Genomic DNA, 16,378 nt, shown 5'->3' on the forward strand with positions numbered 1-16,378 from the left:
CATCCAAAGATCACAGCGAAGTTCACAACATGAATGATCAACATGAGGACACAAATTACTGTACATACCATCCCCCACCAACAAGCTAATAACCTCCTTCCCAGACAAAGCACATCTTCAGGCAATGCACAGTGTGACGAAAGTCCTCTACTTTCCGTCTTTATTGTACAACCTACTTCTCAGATTGTGCAAGGCTTTAATGGGGATGTCCTGAGGTAAAGTTCACCTCCCACTATCCCAGTTATTCTCCTTATAAACCCCCTCACAACTCTTGGAGTTTAAAGGTAAAATGAAAGTGCTCTTCCAGCCCAAAACGTGGAACGGTTTCTTTTAAGCTCTGAGGGGAAATATGAGACTATTCTTAATGTACACAACAGTAAGGGGTTCTCCTCACTCAAGCTTTCCCCCACTTGACGCTTTCCTCCCACCTGAGGAAACTTTGTGTCACCCTCAAACCAGTCTCCCTCTTCCTCCTCCTCTTGGTGCACTCAAGGGACAACAACCTATTCTTACTGCCTTAGATAAGGGGTTTTGTCCTTTTAATGAGTATCCCAACCAGATGAGCCAGTTACCTCTGCTGGAAAGATCACACAGACGATAGTACAGATGGAACTTTAATTTAACATTTAATGGCTTATGAACTTGCAAGGTTCATGTGTACAAGCATGTGGTTTCATTGGAACTGTTCTTGTTAAACATATAACTTCAAACCTCACTAATTCCTCACCTAACACTACTCTATAAACCTATTCCACCACCTCGAATGGCAAAATGTATGGGGATAAAAATGGCTGTACTGTATATTACTTCCAAGATGAGAGGCAGCATAGGTGTAGCCATGGGGGGCAGGGAGGGGCAGTTGCCTCCTCAAATCAATAAATGTCACTAAAAATACATAGCTAACTGAGGTTCTCCCCCCCCCCCTTACAAAAGGCCTACCCTCACTAACAAAAATCCTGGCTACACCCATGAAAGGCAGTATAATTGCTGTGATTCACAAGTTGGGCTGCTGAGCTCATGTCTTGATTTGCATGTTTAACTGGGTCTTTTCCCCTTACGTGGGCTCTATTATAGTTATAACTTCTACATCACAAACATAAATTCAACAGGTTAATTTTTGCTCTTTTGTCGTCCTTCAGTGTGAGACGGCACGGCGTAACGGCAGCTCTGGAAGCAGCTGTTCTACATCTATAGAAGAAAATATGGGGGAGATGAGCATAGCAGTCTGGGGGATTTGGGCTAGGGTTAACTTGGATCATGGTCATCCCAAAATTGCTCTCAGGCCCAAGAAAAAAAGGCCACATAAATGGTGGGATTTTTTTTTTAGTAAAGGAGAACATATCTGACTATTTTTGCACCATCACAGCAGCCCCAGAACATATAAATTATAGAACATTGCTTTTAGTCAGATTTGTCTCTTAAGAACTACCAAGGAACATCCATGCAGGAGAAAAAGTTGCACAGGGGTCAGGTGGACAGAGGCTGCAATCCAAAAGATATGTTTAGGGAGCAAGCGTCAATGGACACAGTGGTAATTACTTCCATGTAAAAGTAGGGTTGCACTGTTTTAATATTGTGTTTTAGTGCCATAAACCTGCCTTGGGTCCTTAGGTTGAAGAGCACGTAATTAAGAGTAATAACAGCCCTCCAGGGGAATGCAGCTATGTTATATTATATTTTCCATATTTCAGATAATTGCTGTGGTTGTTAAACGCCTTACAACTTTCTAATAATGGCTTTATAAATGTGACTTGCTCAATCTTGATTGGTGAAATTGTTTTTCGAGTCTGAGACAGACGAATGCCAACCAACCATGATGCAACACAGACACTACTAAAACAACTACATAGGATATGCAGATATTTCAAGCACACTCATTTTTCTAAGTGTATTTAAATGAACCAAAATCTCGCACACTCATGCTTAAAACAGTAAGGACGCCAAAAGAGACGGGGGGGAGCCAAAACAAACGCTAGACCTGAAATTGCAGCAAAAAAGCCAATCTGGTTTAAATGGCCCCCTCTATCAACCCCGTAAACCTTCTCTCCACCCCGACCCACCAACCTAGCGCTCCACAGGATACAGACGCGAGTTCAGCTGAACATAAATACTCCGTTCATTTATTTCCACGGAAACCACATAACCGTTCTCAACCATTTCTGGCCGTGCGGTGAGAAAACTGAAAACCCAAAGGACGCTAGGGGGCGCGTGAACGCGTTACTAATGGTATCGCGTCGCTCTACCCTCTCTCATCTCTGTGGTAAAAGCCGTATGCTTGGCGCTGGGATAACGAGAGTGGGAGGTTTACTGTAGTTCCATTTTCACATTCCTTCCAACCTCTATGATTTATCCCGGAAGTGTTCCGCAGGGCTTATGTGTGGACTCTCTCGCCCGCCCGCCGCCCCGGAAGCGAAAGGATCCGCTTTTGCTCTCGGCTGGGGCTGGGACTGTCGCTGTGTGTTGTTTACAGCCGACCAACTGTCCCCGAAGGGCTCCAGGGAGAAGCGAAGCCTCAGGCACGGAAGTACCATGGGCAGGAAGGTGACTGTGGCCACCTGCGCCTTGAATCAATGGGCGCTGGATTTTGATGGCAACCTGGAAAGGATATTGAGAAGTAAGGCAAAGCAAAGAGCGCTGGTGTTTCCTGGGGGCGGGGGGGGGACGTATATGGGAGAGAGCGAGCGCATGTGTGTATGCAATTATTCTTCAACATCAACTTCATTGAACTGGTTATGTTGTGCGGATGCCTGATGACCGTCTTCCAAAGCAACTACTCTATTCCGAACTTAAAAATGGAAAGCGTAATGCTGGTGGTCAGCAAAAGAGGTTCAAAGACTGTCTCAAGGCAAATTTTAAAAAATGTAGTATAAACACCAACAATTGGGAAACACTGGCCTGCGAGCGCTTCAGTTGGAGAACATCCTTTACCAAAGGTGTCATGGGCTTTGAGACACTCGAATTCAAGGCACAAGGGAGGCACGCTTGGCAAATCCGCTCCATAATCAACTCCCGCCTGGAAACCAATGTCCCCACTCTGGAAGGACGTGTGGATCCAGAATTGGCCTCCACAGTCACTTACGGACTCACTGTTAACACCGTGTTTATGGAAGACAATCTTACTTGTCTTCCATAAGACGGTTGGGCCCTTATATGTCTAACATGCTTAGGACTAACACAGGAACACCACAAGGATGTGTGCTTAGTCCGCTCCTTTATACTCTTTATACGTATGATTGTGTCGCTGCCCACCCTAGAAATAGGGTTGTCAAATTCGCAGATGACACAACCGTGATCGGGCTCATCTCTGATAAGGAGGGTAAACGGACTATAGAGATGAGGTGGAGCGGCTGACAGAGTGGTGCAGAGTTAACAACTTGCTCATAAATACAAAGAAAACAAAGGAGCTTGTGGTGGACTTTAGGAGACAGAAGAACAAGGTCCAGCCACTTTTGATTGACGGAATTTGTGTGGAGAGGGTAACAACGTTTAGATTTCTAGGCATTGAGTTACAGGAGGATCTGTCCTGGAGTGTTAACACAAGGGGGCTTGTGAAGAAGGCACAGCAGAGACTGTATTTTTTGAGAATTTAAAGGAAAAACCATCTTCCACAAAAGCTGCTGCTTGCCTTCTACCGTATCACTGTGCCATACAGAGCGTGCTCACATACGGTTTATGTGTGTGGTACGGAAGCTGTACTTCTCAGGACAGAGCAGGGCTGTGTAGAATTATTAAAACAGCAGAGAGCATTATTGGCTGCTCACTCACCACCTTAGAACAAATCTACACCACCAGGTGCCATAGAAAAGCACTAGACATATCAAGAGATCCAACGCACCCTGGTCACCATTTCTTTGAGCTCCTGCCATCCGGACGGAGATATAGAACAATGCAGGCAAGAACGAGCCGTCTCAGGAACAGTTTATTCTCTAGAGCGATTTTGGCCTTAAATGGAAAGCCTAGACTTTGAAGTCATCTTATTTTACTTGTTATTTTGTATTATATTTACTGTTTTTAATTAGGTTTTGTAATTTTGGATCATGCAGAATGCTTTATCTGAGTGGATGTAGCAACCGAGTAATTTCGTTGTTCCCGCAAGGGGACAATGACAATAAAGATATCTTATCTTATCTTACTTGGCTACGAGTGATTGCCAAAGAAGAAGAGAAGAGAGAGAGAGATCATAGTACAATATAGTTTATTTATTTTATATCTTTCTCCTCCTCTTTCAGCTATTATATTATATTATTATATTATATTATATTATATTATATTATATTAATTTGCTGAAAAAGAGGAGGGGGAGAAAGATGCTCCAAAGCTGTTTAGACCAGATACCCCTTTGGGTGCCTTCCAACTCTGCAATGAATACCTATGAAAGGCCGGCACTTCTATTTACTCCATGGTCATGGTGGAGTTAGCTTGCAGGTGGTAATAAATTATAATAAATTATGCAATGAGATGAAATAAATGCAATGAAATAATAAATTATGCAATGAGATGTTTCAGACACGGGTGTTCTTGTTCAGGGTGCCATGCAGATTTCCCCCTTCCAGGATTCTGTTTCTTTTCTCTTTTTTCAATTATATTTTATTAAGTTTCAACATTTTTAGTATAAACAATCAAAACACATTTTCATCTTTCTCCCACCCCATTTTCTATGGAGCTGTTGTTTCTCCCCTTCTGCTGCACCCTATCTTCTATCTATTAAATCAAAATCACAATATTATAATGAATTACTTCTGCTGCTCATAGCTCAAACCCCGCTCAGGACTTACCAGGCTTCTTTGTTGCACCGCTTAGAGTGGTTCTGTAAGGCATGAAGCTGGTATATATAAGTCTTCAGTAGCTGAGATTGAGCTCTTTGATTCAATTTCCTGTCTCTTTAAATGTCAAAGAGATGGGATACCTATTGATGACTCTTCATCATGTTGTCTAATTGGGCCCTGCATATTTGATGGCCTCATCTGGATATTTTTTTTAAATTGAAACACTGCTTTTTTTTGTTTGCAAACTCCAGTTATGGCAGAATTGGTTAATGTTTGTTTCCCCAAAAGGTGGAGGGTGACTGACATCAGGTGGACCACAGAGGCCAGACTACCGTGATCTCCAGCTGGCTAGCCCAGCACAGACTGGTTCAAGTGGCGGTTCTAAGCAGTTCTATTTTTCTAGAAAAAGAGATGCCGGAACTCACTATGGACGCCTCCCTGTTCTCTTATAACAGCAATGGCACCCACCTGAGAGGTGCTGGAACTGAGTTCCAGCGAGTTCCGGCTGGAAAAAAGCCCTGGTTCTAAGTGATAATGTTGCTGGGAAACAACAGCAGGAAAAGGCTGTTATGGTCAAGTTCTGTTTGTAGGCTTCTTGCAGGCATTTGGTTGGTGATGGATGCTGACTAGCTAATTCTTTGGTCTGATCCAGCAGGGCATTTCGTACAATTTGTAAAGCTTGTATGTTCTGTGTAAGCTATAAGAGAGCTCTGTGCATAGTTATTGCTCTGTGATAGCCATTTCATGCACCTGTGTTCTCTACTGATGGCAGTTTAAACAGTTCTGTGAATCTGAGTTGTACATAGGGTAGTAAGTACCCTATTGGAAAAAGAAAATATTCTGTACCAAGAAAAACTGCCGCTGATGGCAATTTGTATGTAGCGTGTCCTCTCAGTTATTGAATGCCTTGATAGTCTCTGGTTTTTGAGATTTCAAAATGGAGTGCTCACATATTTTCAAGCACTTTTTGTACAACCATAAGGGCTGGGAATTTGCTTTTAAAAACCCGAGATTCTGAAGAGGCTGGATTGAGGCATCACATGGTGCCATTTTTTTGTGCTCTACTGAGTCGTAGCATTCATGTCGCTCTGCTTGAAGATGTAGGATTCTTCCCTTCCAGGAGATTGTCAAAGATTAATAATTATAATTTGATATTCTAGGTATTGAAATTGCTAAACAGAAGGGAGCAAGATACCGGCTTGGGCCAGAACTTGAAATTTGGTGAGAATTTCTTAACCGTTTCATATAGTAGTAGTCCTTTTGCAGGGAAAAAGAGAAATATGATCTTCCTAGAATCATAGAATCGTAGAATCGTAGAGTTGGAAGAGATCACAAGGGCCATCCAGTCCAACCCCCTGCCGAGCAGGAAACACCATCAAAGCATTCTTGACATACGCCTGTCAAGCCTCTGCTTAAAGACCTCCAAAGAAGGAGACTCCACCACACTCCTTGGTAGCAAATTCCACTGCCGAACAGCTCTTACTGTCAGGAAGTTCTTTCTAATGTTTAGGTGGAATCTTCTTTCTTGTAGTTTGAATCCATTGCTCCGTGTCCACTTCTCTGGAGCAGCAGAAAACAACCTTTCTCCCTCCTCTATATGACATCCTAATCCTCCATAACCTTGGGGAGTAAGGATATCAAGTATGTTACAAATATAAGTAAATGTAAATGTAACTGAAATATTTCCGTACATAGCTATAGCTATTGTAATCATGCTTAAGTAAAATATTATTTTGCATTGCTTCTGAAAATTGTTCAGATACAACGCTGTGCAAACTTAGCAGGGGTGGCATCCAGAGCAGTCGACTAGTCACCAGAATCACATTCCACCCTCTTGTTCCTGTCTTTATATAGGAGAAGGGAAAGCCAGTTTTCGTCTGCTCACCTCTTCAAACAGGTGATCAGCACTTTTAAAGGTGACAGTGTTAACACACACTGCCATGCTTACTGGTTTTTGAGTTGGGGTAGGTACCGGTAATGTTTGAAACATTTATCCTTAAGAGATTAATTGTCCTCAACACTTCGCTTCTACCTTCTGAAATAATGTGCAAACCTGTCCATTTGTAGGGCAAAGGGGGGATTGTAGTTGGAGGGGAAAGAGAGCCACCTCATTCATGCCAATAGCATAACTAGTAGCAAATTGGGTTGTGGGCAGCAGAAGGATGGGATAGAGATTTTAATACAAAAGGAAATAATTCTGTAACCCGCATGCTTATTTCTTTAATGTCAATTACCATTGGAGTAATATAAATGTAGTTAATAATATACTCTTGGTGCAAGTGGTTGCTTCACATTAATTGGTATATGTGAGATGTGTACAATTTCCTATGATGAAGTGGTTCTGCTTTAGGTAATTTCTCTTGCGAAAGCTCAGAATTTCCTTCTTGGTATAAAAATAAGTGTTTCTTGATATGATTCTTGTTTCCATGCAGTGGATATGGCTGCTCTGATCATTACTATGAGTCTGATACTCTCCTACATTCATTTCAAGTTCTGGCCAAACTTTTGGAGTCTCCTGTTACTCAAGACATAATCTGTGATGTTGGAATGTAAGTTACCTTGTAATTATAATGTTTGTACATTAGCTGGAGAGCCATGGTTTATTTATTTATTGACTTTATACCCCATCCTTCCTCCTGAAGGAGCCCAGGGTAGCAAACACACCCACATTTTGTTTTTAAAAAAGGATTCTAAAATAGTATGATGATAATAATAATAATATTTATTTATTTATTTATTTCCCTCCCTCCCTCCCATCTGGCTGGGTTTCCCCAGCCACTCTGGGCGGCTTCCAACAAAATATTAAAATACAATAGTCCATCAAACATTAAAAGCTTCCTTAAACAGGCCTGCCTCCAGATGTCTGCTAAAAGTCTGGTTGTTGTTTTTCTGTTTGACATTCTAACAACAGTTTCAGTTAAAAATACCTAAAAACGGTTACAATATGCTAGTACGAACCCTTTGAATGGGCCTGGTAGTTCACTGGCAGCCAGTGCAGTGCTTTCAGGATCAGTGACAGATGTTACCATTAAAAAAGGTACAGGACCCCTGACAGTTAAGTCCAGCCGCAGACGACTCTGGGGTAGCGGCGCTCATCTCGCTCTACAGGCCGAGGGAGCTGGCGTTTGTCCGCAGACAGTTTTTCCGGGTCATGTGGCCAGCATGACTAAGCCGCTTCTGGCGAACCAGAGCAGCGCACGGAAACGCCGTTTACCTTCCCACTGGAGCAGTACCTATTTATCTACTAGCACTTTTTGGCATGCTTTCGAACTGCTAGGTTGGCAGGAGCTGGAACCGAGCAACGGGAGCTCACCCCATTGTGGGGATTCGAACCGCCGACCTTCTGATCGGCAAGCCCAAGAGGCTCAGTGCTTTAGACCACAGTGCCACCCGCGTCCCTATGTTCCCATTGGGTGCCACAATTACCAAACTAGCAGCCACATTTTGTACTAGTTGCAGCCTCTGCACCATCTTCAAATGCAGCCCCACATAGAAAGCATGACAGTAGTCCAAGCAGAACACTAGAGCGTGGACAACAGGTCAAGCTGCCCTGGTCCAGGAATGACTGTAAGTAGTGACTCAGCCAAAGCTGAGCATATGCTTTGCTCGCCACAAATATGTACTCTATGTGTATCCTTCCTAGCCACATGCATGTCCTGTTTTGCTACGCAGGCAGCACAATCCCTCAATTATTTTCTGTGACCTCGTTTCCTCCATGTTATTTTGTGAACAGAAAAAGAAGTAATAATGTATTGGGAACAGAACTTGTTCATAACTGGTCTGGAGTTAGGGGTGAGCAGTTAACTGACCAGGTTTGCTGATAACACCAGATTCTTTAGGGTGGTAGAATAAAAAGGGGTTGCGTGGAGCTGTACAAAGATCTCTCCAAACTCTGTGAATGGGTGTTAAAATGTCAGATGTGGTTCATTGTAAGCAAATAATGCACATGGGGGCTAAACAACAACAATCCTCAATTGCCCTGACTGCACACGGGATGGTAACATTGCAGAAGCAAGATATTGGGGTTTGTGGTAGATAGCTCAGTGAAAATGTTGACCTGGTTTGCTGCCCCTGTGTATGTGGGGGGGGGGGGTGGGGACACAAACAAATTATGTGCTAGACATCACTAGCAAAGGGATTGGGAATGAAACCAGCAACTTGATTATGCTCTTATATGAAAGTTTGATATTGTGGCCAATTTTATCTCAGTGGGTGATGAAACCACTGCCTTGAAAGTGTGTGGGTCTTGTAGAGAAGGAAGCTCAGGACAATTTTGACTTGTTATTATTAACTCTTAACAACCTAGCAGTAAAGGTAAAGGGACCCCTGACTATTAGGTCCAGTCGTGACTGACTCTGGGGTTGCGGCGCTCATCTCGCGTTATTGGCCGAGGGAGCCGGCGTACAGCTTTCAGGTCATGTGGCCAGCATGACAAAGCCACTTCTGGCGAACTAGAGCAGCACACGGAAACACCATTTACCTTCCCGCTGTAGCGGTACCTATTTATCTACTTGCACTTTCTAAATGCTAGGTGGGCAGGAGTTGGGACCGAGCAACAGGAGCTCACCCCGTTACGGGGATTCGAACCGCCGACCTTCTGATCGGCAAGCCCTAGGCTCTGTGGTTTAACCTACAGCGCCACCTGCGTCCCAACAACCTAGCAGTACATGATGCTATTTTCATTTAATTCATACTTTTGCAAGCACATGGAGGGGGCAGCCCTTACACGACTAGTCTTGATTAAAATGGGGGAGTCTTGGCAATGCATCTTCTTTAACCTCGTTCTGTTCTTCACTGGATACAGGCTTCTCATAGCTCTTTAGACGTTTTTATTTTTCATGACCTTGATTCCACATTCCATTCTCTTTTTGCAGCTGTTTCCTTCAAAGTACACACTGTTCTTATCTCCTGGTCTTCCTGTTCTGGCTGGTTTTCTGACAACTCCAGCAGTTTTTGGTAGTACTAGACTTCTAACCCCTTTAGCCTTGTTAAAGGGGAAAAAATACATGTTCACCCATCTGTGCCATATTTCATTCCATTATTTCACACGTTTGTTTCATAACAATATGACCGTCATTTGAAATACTGGGTTGTATTCAATGTAGTGCTGAGGGTATGGTTCTGTCAATGCAAGGATTTTCCTTCCGTGGCTGAACCTTCCCCTGTCCTCCTGTGGCACACCCTCTAAATCTGTTCCAGGGGCTCCCCCAACCCTTCAGAGCGGATTTAGGGATGGGGAGTGGGAATCAGGGGGAATTCCCACTATGTTAGTAGGAATCCTTCTGCTGGCTTCCCCTAGTGCAGTTCATTAAATATGGCCCATTGTGCCCACTTCTGGTCACTACACTTCAGCAGAGATGCTGTAGAGCTGGGAAAGGTACAGAACAGGATGGGCAAAATGATGAAGGGGCTGTAGCGACTCCCCTATGAGGAAAGGTGAAGCCATTTGGGTTTTTTTAAAGTTTTTTTTTTAAAAAAAGGTAAAATGATTAACAGAGATTCCTCTTTTCCAGTATTGAGCACATTTGTACAAGCTCAGTCATACAGTATATAAATGAAGTGGGATCTGTAGAAGGCTAGAATCTAGTTTTGCCTTGTCTAGATGATAGGCATAGAATGGGGATGCCTGCAGCACTGAATTGGCTGTTTCTGGCAAGGTGGGCTTATAATAGGAAGAGTGAAAACAGGGAGAAATATTTCTGGTGTGTGCTAGAACTGAGACGTTTTGAGTGCATCAGAGTCTAGGTGTGTGAAAGATACTCAAAATTTGATTATTTTGTTCAGGTCCTCTCATATACATATATATGTGAATGTCATCTGTAGTGAGGAATCTCTTGATTACACTGATTTTTATTTTTTCTGCAGGCCTGTTATGCACCGAAATGTTCGCTACAATTGCAGAGTGATCTTCTTAAACAAGTACGTGACTGCTTTCCAATCAAAGTACTCTTCCTCTCTTTTTTAGAATGCACCTCTCTGGAATACTCTGTGTGCTTGTGTTTAGGTGTAGCTTTAATCCTCATTTTTTAAGTGGAAAAAACTAATGCTTAGGCCTAAGTATATGTTTGATTGTTCTCTGTTGAAATAAGCAGATTTCAAAATCCTTAACTTTGGCTGGATTGCAGTAAAAGAACCTTTCTCGAGGGCCTTGTTTTCATTTTGTTGCACTGCATGTCCTCATGGTAGCTTTATTTGTTTTATTCAAGGAAAATACTTCTGATACGGCCAAAGATGGCATTGGCAAATACAGGAAACTACCGGGAGATGCGATGGTTCACTCCTTGGAGTAGATCGCGGCAAGTTCCTATACTTCATTGTGATAGCCATTCTAGAGAATTGGGTTGCTCCTTGACATATATCACACCAAACCTCTATTAGAAGATCCTTCAGGAGGCTTTGTTGTATGTCTTGTCTTAAACATTTTTAAAAAATCATTGCCAGAATAGCACCATGCTGACATTGCATCCTGATATAATACTTTGTCATGAGCGCCAGGTGGGGCATGCTAACCATGCATGGCAGCCAGCCAAGCCTGTATTTGTCCTTTGCATGAGACTGCAAAGCCAGGAGGGTTTCCTCTCAGGCTGTAAAGCTGCCCCTGAAACTGACCCACAAACTTCTGCAGGTGCAGAATACTGCGACGAGACTCCTTATGGGGTCCCCATCACGGGATCACATTCATCCAGTGCTATACCAGCTGCACTGGCTCCCGGTGGAGTACAGGATCAGGTTTAAGGTGCTGGTTTTAACCTTTAAAGCCCTATACGGCCTAGGACCCTATGGGACTGCTTCTTCTGGTATGCCCCATGGAGGACCTTACAGCCTGCTAACAACAACACCTTGAAGATCCTGGGCCCCGGAGAAATTAGACTGGCCTTGACTAGAGCCAGGGCCTTTTGGACTGTGGCCCCGGCCTGGTGGAACGCTCTCCCACAAGAGACCAGGGCCCTGCGGGATTTGACATCTTTCTGCAGGGCCTGCAAGACGGAGCTGTTCCGCCAGGCCTTTGGGCAGGATTCAGTTTGACTTACTTTCCTTTGTATCAAACAAGCCCGAAGGAGGCCCCCAACCCGCTCACAGGTCCTTGTATGATCAGTGGAAACAGTTGGTCCTGGCAAGTATTAACCACTCTCTATTCCAACCGGTTAATTGCCACCTGCCCAGATTTTAACTTGTCTGAATTAATTTTAAGATGTATTTTAATTAATTGATGTCTGTTTTTATGCTTATTGTGTTGTTTTTAATGATGTTAGCCGCTCTGAGCTCAGCCGGGGTGGGCGGGATACAAATAAATTATTATTATTATTACTGTATTACTAAAGCTGCATTTGACTTTTAAAATTATTATTTGTTGAATTTGCATACCACCCTATACCATAGATCTCATGCTTGGTAGGTTGCAAGTTGTGCAGGCCTGTTCATGAAAAGCTTTTGCTTTGACTTGATCTTTTTTATATATATAAAAAAACCTCTTTGGTCACATTTTTGGAAAGCCATGAAATTGGCTTCAGAGAGTTTTAGCTGAAGAGGTTTAGCAGTGTGTTAAAATTTAGTATATTGAAAAGTGTGTTTAAGTGTTTTATTTGTCACATAATTTCCCCCCTAACCCTTCCTTTAGGCATGTGGAAGAGTATTTTCCTCCCAGGATGATACAAGAGATAACAGTTCAGGTAATAATAATATCCATCACCTTTGACTGTTAACCATGGCTGGATCTAGTCACATCAAAGAAGCGATTCAGTTAAACGCATTGTAAACTTCATACAGGGAAGTTCTGTTGGTGAAAAACAGGACTCCACAGCGCCATCTGGTGTTATAACACATATAAAGCGCTTTATCTTTACAAATGTTGCTGAGTCCCATGGTTTAGATCAGGCATCCCCAAACTTCAGCCCTCCAGATGTTTTGGCCTACAACTTCCATGATCCCTAACAGGATCAATGGTCAGGGATGATGGGAATTGTAGTCCAAAACATCTGGAGGGCCGAAGTTTGGGGATGCCTGGTTTAGATACTAGCGGTTTGATGTTACAGGTGCTAAATGGTGATTTTTGTTCTCCTTTCCATGTTCTTAAATTTGGAATATGCAGTAAATAAATTCAAAAACTAAAGAGGAAAGTTGATTGAAAACTCATGTATTATTACTGTTTATGGGACATGCATAGCCTTGCACTAATTAAATGTTACCTCAGTTTTTATACACCAAAAAGGTGGTTATTTAAAATTAAAGATCATCTAAAACAAGCCATAGGATCTTTTGGGGACCATGGGCACATTTGCAAATCAGGTGAATTGTTGTGGGTGCCACACAATATCGTATTCTTCTGGCTAGATTCTGCAGGAAAAGGGGACTCCGTGGGTAACAGCGAAGGCCTCTGTGGTTGCCATGTTGGCAACTCTCATTTAATTCCATTAGCCTTAAAATTACGATTATGTTAGCATAGCCCGTAACCATAGCTGTTGCTCATCCAGATTCACTTTCAAACCAGGGTTTGAAGCAAGTTTAAATTATCTGATTTAAACTAAAAACCTTGCTTAACATTAAAAGTTATTGCTGGGCTGATTGGAGAGAAGGGCAGGAGACCCTGTGAGGAGGAACTGTGAAACCCCATAGCCCCCTTGTGATACTTTTTACCTTGGTTAAGGGATCAGAAACATGCCTTTCAGAAGCACAGTTTCCAGAGCTTAATTTCCTGATACGTTTTGTAGCTGAGAGCTACTGTGCCCAATATTGCATCTTGTGACTTGGATTATAATTGGCCATCCCCGTGCTATGGTGCAGTATGTTCAAACTAAAAAAATATAAATGATGTAAACTCTAGTTTGATAAACTTTTTGAGAGGTGTTTTTATTAGGGTATTGTGAGTCAAATTGCATATGATAAATGCCTTTATCACAGCTTTAGACGGATAATTTTGTATGTTGGTCAATCACTGGGTCATGGATTATTTTTTCCTATTCCAATGGCCCATCCTCACTCCTTGCTTATCTTAGGAAAGTGTCCCATTTGGTGATGCAGTTCTGGCAACTTTAGATACCTGCATAGGAAGTGAAATCTGCGAAGAACTGTGGACACCAGTCAGGTAAGAGAGGTGAATTAAGGTTTGGAGAGGATTCCCAAAACTGCTAAAATAAATCAAATCCAAATCAATTTTGCAGTTAACATTGAAGACCCCTTTGCCCTCTCTCTCTCTCTATATATATATATGTGGAACGTTCTAGAGAACAAGTCAAGTTAATCAATAAGATGGCAATATGGAGAACTGAAGCTTTTATTGTAGATATTTCTGTATCCTTAAATTGTTTATTGCTTGTTTTGTACACTGAATACAGTGGTACCTCGGTTTTCTAACTTAACGCATTCCGGAAGTCTGTTCTTAAACCAAAACTGTTCTTAAACCGAGGTGTGCTTTCCCTAATGAGGCCTCTCGCCACTGGTGTCCTTCCACTGTTCGGATTCTGTTCTTAGACTGAGGTAAAGTTTGCAAACCGGGAAATTACTTCCGGTTTTGCGGAGTTCGTAAACCGAATAGTTCGTAAACAGGGCTGTTCTTAAACCGAGGTACCACTGTATTTAGTAATTGCGGGGGGGGGGGGGGTTGAGCTTTTCTAATTTGAGGAAATAGATATTCATATCCAAAGTCACTGATCATAAATACCAAACTTAAACCATAATAATAGAAAGAATGCTGGTAGTAACAATAACTCTATATGCATAAAAAGAAATCTGATAACAAGGGTCAGTAGATCATTAAATCAGAGGGTATCTATGATTCATGTAACTAGAGGTGCTCATAGACTATACCCATGTTTTTACCAGAGCTTCAGTTTACATTTCATATTTGCACAATAGTTTTTCTTAATTACTTTATAACATAAGCATGGGCTTGGCATTTGTAAATTGACTTTTCAAAAGTCAACATATGGAGCTCAGTCATCCATAAACATTTGATTCAGTGTAAAGCTACAAGGCATGTGGAGGTTGCACACTGTCTGCAGCACTCTAGATTGGTGGCACTGTCTCATACATTGGACTTGACGAGAGGCAATCTTACCAAAAAGAGTGGGCAACACTCACATAGATGAGGGTTTCCAAATGAAGACTTCATCCACCTTGCTGCGTACTCTACTCATGCAGTAATGGTGTAAGTGGTGTTTTCTATATGGGTATATCAGTTTTAGGGACCCAGGTGGTGCTGTGGGTTAAACCACAGAGTCTAGGGCTTGCTGATCAGAAGGTCGGCGGTTCGAATCCCTGCAATGGGGTGAGCTCCCGTTGCTCGGTCCCAGCTCCTGCCCACCTAGCAGTTCGAAACCATATCAAAGTGCAAGTAGATAAATAGGGACCGCTCCGGCGGGAAGGTAAACAGCGTTTCCGTGCACTGCTCTGGTTCACCAGAAGCAGCTTTGTCATGCTGGCCACATGACCCGGAAGCTGTCTGCGGACAAACGCTGGCTCCCTCGGCCCTATAGAGCGAGATGAGCGCCGCAACCGCAGAGTTGGACACAACTGGACCTGATGGTCAGGGCCCCCTTTATATCAGTTTTATCCGAACATCTGTTCCCTAGAATAGCACTTTGGTGGCCGTGAAACTGCATTTTCCATGCAGTCAAACAGCAAGCTATTGCTGTGCTAAATTTTGATCCAGTAGCACAATGCAGATTTTGGATAGCACACAGCTGCAAGCTTTTCACTTAATTTGTGGCTCCTCAATTTCATAGTCCTCACATTGAAATGGGAATTGATGGCGTGGAGATATTCACAAATTCTTCAGCGAGTCACCATGTATTGCGAAAAGCTAATACCCGAGTGGAATTGGTAAATTTTGCAACAGCAAAGGTAGGTCTAATATCCCCACATTTTACTTGATTTTTCATTAAATGGTGTGTGTGACATTGATATCTCATCAATATAATTCAAGGTGGCAACTGCAGTGTTGCCCAAAAGTCTCTGTTCCCAGAATCAGACTTCCTTAGGGTCATCAAGGCGGCTTCGTCATCTATCTTCAGATCATAGTCTGTAATAGCATAGTCATGTTGTATTATCCTTTATAACCTGGGACTTGATTTTAGTGCGTGTGAAAAGAAAGAAATCCCTGGCCATGGTAGTTAACTTTAAGCAGATGATCAGTTTTTGGAGCCCTGACAAGGAAACACAGGATAAATTTCCACAAGAAAACTGATTACTTAATATCTTCCTCCAGTATGGATTCTCTTGTAAATTGATATACTCTGCAGTGGCCAGAAGTTTTTTTTCTGATCGCAGCAATTTGGCAAAGTTTCCCTCTTGATCATGGGAATGAGCTATGGTTCTCTGAAAAGTATCTGCATATGATGATGTCTGGCTCCCACAACCTCCCCGAATTCTTTACATAATTCTGTAACCAAGAGCAGATTGTGTGGGGAAGTGGCTGAGTTGTGTGGGTGGAAGCAAAATACTAGGCCTTTTCGCTTTTATATTTGCAGAGCTGGTATTGCGAAAGAACTTCCCACTGCTTGTTAACTTCCTGTGGCATGGGTAGTCCCAGTTGTTTGTAAGGACTTGTTGAGAACTGCCTTGTCTTTACGCTGATGCTCCTATTAAACATACAGGAGCTAGACTACTAGACTAGG

General features: G+C 42.6%; 1 protein-coding gene across 1 annotated transcript in view; it reads left to right on the forward strand.

Moving 5' to 3' along the window:
- The first annotated feature begins 2,427 nt into the window (after positions 1-2,427).
- The window catches only part of NADSYN1 (NAD synthetase 1), a 34,278-nt gene continuing 20,327 nt past the window's right edge, over positions 2,428-16,378 (forward strand). Inside the window, exons 1-8 of the mRNA XM_035117153.3 lie at positions 2,428-2,614; positions 5,927-5,987; positions 7,199-7,315; positions 10,632-10,685; positions 10,973-11,062; positions 12,385-12,436; positions 13,760-13,848; positions 15,488-15,605. Of these exons, the coding sequence (XP_034973044.2) occupies positions 2,530-2,614; positions 5,927-5,987; positions 7,199-7,315; positions 10,632-10,685; positions 10,973-11,062; positions 12,385-12,436; positions 13,760-13,848; positions 15,488-15,605 (666 nt within the window). The 5' untranslated portion in view covers positions 2,428-2,529. The remainder of the gene's footprint in view (positions 2,615-5,926; positions 5,988-7,198; positions 7,316-10,631; positions 10,686-10,972; positions 11,063-12,384; positions 12,437-13,759; positions 13,849-15,487; positions 15,606-16,378) is intronic.

This window comes from Zootoca vivipara, chromosome 1, assembly GCF_965207765.1.
Source record: "Zootoca vivipara chromosome 1, rZooViv2.hap1.1, whole genome shotgun sequence".
Lineage (NCBI taxonomy): Eukaryota > Metazoa > Chordata > Lepidosauria > Squamata > Lacertidae > Zootoca > Zootoca vivipara.